The sequence below is a fragment of the Puntigrus tetrazona genome, chromosome 14, assembly GCF_018831695.1.
Source record: "Puntigrus tetrazona isolate hp1 chromosome 14, ASM1883169v1, whole genome shotgun sequence".
NCBI classification, from domain to species: Eukaryota; Metazoa; Chordata; class Actinopteri; order Cypriniformes; family Cyprinidae; genus Puntigrus; species Puntigrus tetrazona.
Window position 1 is genome coordinate 11,669,954 of NC_056712.1, and position 5,761 is coordinate 11,675,714.

The following is a 5,761-nucleotide window of genomic DNA, read 5'->3' on the forward strand; positions in this document are numbered from 1 at the left end:
AAGGTTAGTACTCAGTCAGGCTGCCTTCATTCAGGAGATTCGTTCTGAATTTACAATGACCCTGCTCCCTCCTCAGACACAGAAGCCCTGACTGCTCCGAAGATGAGACTCGCTGTCAAGTGGAAACTCTGCATTCTCAAATAGTTTGCATGTGTCTCTAGCCTTTTTTTTTGTGTGGTTATTTTATGCAAATAAAATTGTATTTTATGGGATATTACAAATTAAAAATCATTAAATATGTCTTGAGTTTTATTTTCAAAGCCATAGTTCATAATCATATTTAATCTTAGTTTCAGAACAAAGTGACTACATTTTACGGTAGTAAAGACCCATGATCCAAACTAACCCTATGATCTGTTTTGTTGCAAATTATGAGATCTTGGATGTTTAGGAGCTTAAAAATTAATACTAGCGTTTGTGTATTAAAATACTTTTTATGATTACAAATAATTTTTTTAATTAACACCAAGTATTCAGTGTGCAATACACAACTTGTGGTTAAATGTTTTAATTATGAGACAAAAGGAAAAGAATGATGAATAAAATGATCTAATGTCAGATCAAAAGAACAAAACGTGTTACTATAAATTACAAATGCTTCCATTCTACAAATTTAACTCCATGAAAAAATTGAAAAACTGCACTTAAAAAAAACAGGTATGTACAAAAAGGGTTTCAAAAATAGGCAACATATTCTAACTGTGTTCTCCTTCCCAATCCAAATCCAATTCATTATATCACAGGGCTACGGCTTCCAGAGTTTGAGAAGCCCGTCCTCGCTGTATGTGCCTATCAAATTCTGGTGTGGGTGGTGGGCAATACCAATGACATCCTTCTCATGAACCTGTGGAAGGGAAAAGATTGCGTTTGCTTTAATTAGTTTTTACATATTTTTTTTTCTCAATTTAGTGACTATATCAAAATCAGTTTTCAAAAAAGGTTTTTTTGAATACAGTTGAAACGGTTATCAAAGTGTAACATTCATGTAAAAATTATTGCTGTCCAATGATGCATAATGAGTGTCTATTTTGGAGTATATTTACTATGTATATTCATATAAATTTATTACAAATAAATATTTAACATGAACATAACATTTTTCTTAAATATATGCATACACACATACATATATAAACAAAAACTAAACATTTTTTTTTGAGACCGCACTGCGAACCTTAAATAGTTTTAATATAACGATACCTCTTATTTGCTTTATAGGTATTGTTTTACAATTACCTTTTTTCTTCAAATCAAGTAAAATATTCTTAATTCATAAGTAATGTTTTTAAACTGGACATTCTAACATATCAAAAAAACAAGATATATTAAGCTTTGTCGCAAAAATAAAATATTTGCAGAAAAAAAATATTTAAACCAAAAAAAGAAAAAATGTTTTAACAAATGAAGGGAGAGAAGGCTTACGGTCAGGGTTCGCTCTAGTTTGCCTGTGACTGTGCTGAAACAGTAAAGCACAAAGTCTTCTCCGACGCAGTAGATCCATTCTCCACGAGGAGACAGAGAACAGCATACAAAATCACCACCCTCTCTCTTACCAGAGCTGAAACTCCTCACAATCTGCAAAAACCATATCAAGAGATTCATAATCAGTCACCCGAATCACTTCAATATTCTCATCTGCTTTTTCATCGACAGCACACTTGACCTTCTCACCTGGCCCTGCATGTTCATGATGACAACGGTGTTGGATCGGTTACACACAACAAAATGCTCGGGGTTTTTAGGAAGCAGGATCACGTTGTTCACAGTGATGTCGGTTCCCGCAGACGTGCCCAAAGATTTGAACGTGTTGGTGCATTCTGTGGTCTTCACGTTCCAGATCTGAGAGGATGAAGACGCCAGAAAAACCAAAACACAAGTTACATTACATAAGCCTTTACTTGAGAGATTCAAGATGATGCATTAACATGTGTACCTTTACGGTTCCATCAGATGAGGCACTGATGATGTGATGTCCGTCAGGAGTAAGTGTGGCATCATTCACAAATGAGGAATGACCTCTGAACTCCTTCAAAGACTTGCCTGATTTTAATCCATGAATCCTGGTGAAAAATTAAGCGTAAGTGAAATGTGCTGTGGTTTTCGTGGATGGCGAAAAGAGATGCTTCACCTAATGGTCTGATCGAAGGATGCAGAGAGAATCTGACTGCTGTCTTTACTGAAGCTGATACAGGTGACACCTTTACTGTGAGCGCGCTCATATCGGCGCAGACACTGACCGCTCTGGATCTTCCACACCTGGAAAGAATGTATTCATCAACCCTTAAAAATTATCAATATTCCAGCCTTCCTACTGTAAAAATAAAAAATAACATTTTATGCGGAAAATGGCAAGTAACCCTCTTCTCTGCAATTCAAGCAGAATCGTGTTTGAATTCTATACAATGTTTATTATATAGATTTATTTTTAATAAATTATGTTTTTGTACAAAATAAAACTAATTATCTTATTTGTAGTTTAAAATAAAAACTGCATAAACATATTGTAAAAAAAACACCCAACAACTTGACAAAAACGTTAAAATTTACTAAAAACCCCTATACAATAGAGTATGTGTACTATGCATATTATGTACATATAAATGCATACACATGCATGTAACTATAAATATGCATTTTTTATACGTTAAATATTTATAATACAACTTTCCTATGAATAAAATATATATACACATATACACACACACACACACACATATATACACATTGGGTAATTTTGTTAAACATCATCAATGAGCACTGAAGGTTTTAATCATTTGTCTGATTTTAATATAGTGTGAATGAGACCTTAATCTTGCCATCCTGAGCTCCTGTGGCCAACATCTCTGTGTCTCGACTGAAAGACATGCACAGCACTGCGTCGTCCATCATCATGAAGTTATCCTGAGCCTGATACTTCAGATCCTGTTCAAAACACACAATCCATGAACATACATAAACAATATATAACCTCCAAACGCGAAAGCAGAAGTCACAGTGCAGATTCGCAGACCTTTCTGATTTTTCCAGTAGTGAAGTTCCAGACTTCAATAAATCCATCCACAGATCCAGTGACCAGATACTGGCCATCAGGAGAGAAGCGTGAGCACTCAACGTGAGACTTCTGACCAAACTACAACGAAAAAAGCACACATCGAGGTGAGTAACAAATCTCCTCTGTATGTCACGTTCCTGTGGAGGACAGATGCCGGTTCCTGTACCTTGATGTGTCTGGCCAGCTGAGTGGGAAATCGCTCCTCCTCGACATCTTTCACAGCTGCTTTGCCTCTGAACAAATCAATGGTCATACCGGGAGGGAGAAGACCTTGATGCTGCTGCCACTTCAGAGACTTTAGAGACAGAGACGCACCATCAACTGCTGCAATGTGAACTACTCTTCCGGCGTACTTCTGAGATCAGTGTACAATGTCTAATGCATTACTGTACTAACATCCTGTTGCAAGGTCAGTTTAACTCACCTGTCCGAGCAGAGCCATCAGACGTGACGGTGGTACCACACTGACCTCACCAGCCAGAGCCTGAGCTATAGCTGCTCGTCGCTTCTCTTTACTGCTGCCATCAGGATAGGCCTAAAAATAGATACCTCAGCTCAGAACTCATCATCAATGGAAATGGAGTAAATACAGATAAACCAATGTTTCCCATTAATTGCCCTGGCAATTTAATCTGTCGCGCCACATAATGAACCGAAAATATCGATATATTTTCAATATATATAAGATCACATTTTTTTCACCAAACAAGAAAACTTAAATTAATGTGAGCTTATTGAAATACAAAATGCAGCAACCAGATAGATAGATGTTTACAAGATTTGTAATAATTATAACAACAGAAAAAAAATGAGTCTTCCATGTCATTAAAAACCACGTTGATGCATTTAACTTTAAAATGTACAAACAATAATAATAATAGTGGAATTATTATCCTCCTTAATCCCCCTAGATATACAGTAATCAACATTTGAAGTGGATCAAAAAAAAAAATCATCAAAAAGTTAGACAAAAATGAGTATTGTTTTTTGTTTTAGAAGAACTATGATGAAAGTTTATGATCCACTTCAAATGTTGACTGCTGTAGTCTCAAAAAAAAAACTTGTAGGAAACACTTCATGAACTATTAGATACATGAATTTCTATGTCATATGCAATATGTTAAAATATGTAAAAAATTGATTGTTCTAGATCTCTCACCTCTCTGGGGTCAAAGTAAGAGCGTGCTAGAAGATTCTCCAGGTGGATGTATCGCTCAGGCTGGGTTTGTTTCAGCATGATCATGGGGTCTGTCTGCCTCAATAAAGATCTGGCAGCTCCCAGCTCTCGGAGCTCAATCAGCTCAAGAACAACCTGCAAAAACACCACAAAACCACTTACGATGTGTCCAGTTATTCACAGTTCAATCAATATTCAAAATGAGCCACACCATAAAAACCGGCTCATAAAAATCCTCATTTGATCGGAATCTCACCTGTTCATAAAGGTCAATGAGGGTCTTGTCAGGAAGTTTGAGGGACTGTATAGCCTGAAGCACAGTATCCCAGTGACCGCTGTTGATATCTGCCACAAAACTCTCAATACTGTCCACCGTGTTGAGAGACACCGTCGTCTCCTCCTGGAGAGTTGCTAAAGTCCGCTGTAAATTGTTTTCCTTCAGGTACTGCATGATCAGACGAATAACGCTGCAAAAACATGACAAAATAAGCCATTGTACTACTATAAAAGATTGAGGAGAACAAATTAATTAAATATTTAATTTATTTTAAATCAATTATTTAAATAATTAAAAAAAAAGGAGTTGAATAAAATACATAGTATCTATATATTTATAGGCAATGCTTACACATTTGTGGGTGAAATAAATAGCAACGTCTAGAAATCTTGTATCGTAATAAAGCACACATACGACAAACAACTTGCACAAAATGATTCTTCTAAAAACATGTTTATAATTAAACGAAAAAATATGGGGGAATAGCTGGCTGCCTTTGCTACTAAAACAACAACAACAAAAACTAAAAGAGAAAAACGCTAAGCTGTATGCAAAACAGGCTCCTTATAATGCTAACACGGTTAGCTAAAGAAACAACCCACAGAGCTAAACAGCGATGAAAAACAGCCTGTAAAACGTACGCGCTCGTTTAAATCACACAATTGTGCAAGCATGCAATGTTTAAAACACACAGATTAATTCACTTACTCTGCCGACTCTATTTCGATAGACATTATCGAAAAAGTATAATACTGAAGTGCAGTAAAACGCTGAAGACACACCGCGGCAGGAAGAACACACGCGACTTCTTCTACGCTCCGGAGTACGTCTAAACTAAACGCAGCACTGACATCTAGCGGTTTCCGCAGACATTGACCATTTTCACTGAAATTATTTTATATTTACAAACGCTAATGTCTTCATGCTAAAACATGCGTTGTCTGTGCTATTTAGTAAAAGATCAGTATTTAACACCACAAGGGATTCATAAAATAAACAAAACACTGGTGATCGTTCTTTATATAGCCTATATGATTGTATTGTTTAAAAAAATATATATATACAAAATGTAACTTCTTCATTTAACTATATAATAATAATACATAAAACTAGATTTCAAACTCAGTTTACCGGGGTTTTTTTTACATTACAATAAGACTAAATGGTTATTATGAAGATGTCTCATCAATCCAATCTATGCCATTTAGTCTTTCCTGCAAGCTCGTCTAAATTAGTCTGGAGTAAGAGTCCTCTA

At 35.8% G+C, this 5,761-nt stretch overlaps 2 protein-coding genes across 2 annotated transcripts in view; one reads left to right on the forward strand and one right to left on the reverse strand.

Moving 5' to 3' along the window:
• Positions 1 to 238, forward strand: part of elp1 (elongator acetyltransferase complex subunit 1) — a 28,934-nt gene extending 28,696 nt beyond the window's left edge. The window contains exons 37-38 of the mRNA XM_043256863.1: positions 1 to 3; positions 77 to 238. The exon at positions 1 to 3 is cut by the window's left edge and continues 73 nt beyond it. Of these exons, the coding sequence (XP_043112798.1) occupies positions 1 to 3; positions 77 to 144 (71 nt within the window). The 3' untranslated portion in view covers positions 145 to 238. The remainder of the gene's footprint in view (positions 4 to 76) is intronic.
• A 254-nt stretch (positions 239 to 492) lies between these two features.
• Positions 493 to 5,339, reverse strand: smu1a (SMU1 DNA replication regulator and spliceosomal factor a). The gene is made up of 12 exons (XM_043256868.1): positions 5,215 to 5,339; positions 4,486 to 4,696; positions 4,212 to 4,364; positions 3,477 to 3,587; positions 3,219 to 3,347; positions 3,011 to 3,130; positions 2,806 to 2,922; positions 2,129 to 2,256; positions 1,934 to 2,060; positions 1,672 to 1,839; positions 1,423 to 1,575; positions 493 to 844 (listed from the first exon to the last, which is right to left on the reverse strand). Exons 1-12 carry the CDS (start codon positions 5,238 to 5,240, stop codon positions 746 to 748), a joined length of 1,542 nt encoding a protein of 513 aa, XP_043112803.1. The 5' UTR covers positions 5,241 to 5,339; the 3' UTR covers positions 493 to 745.
• Positions 5,340 to 5,761: the final 422 nt, after the last annotated feature.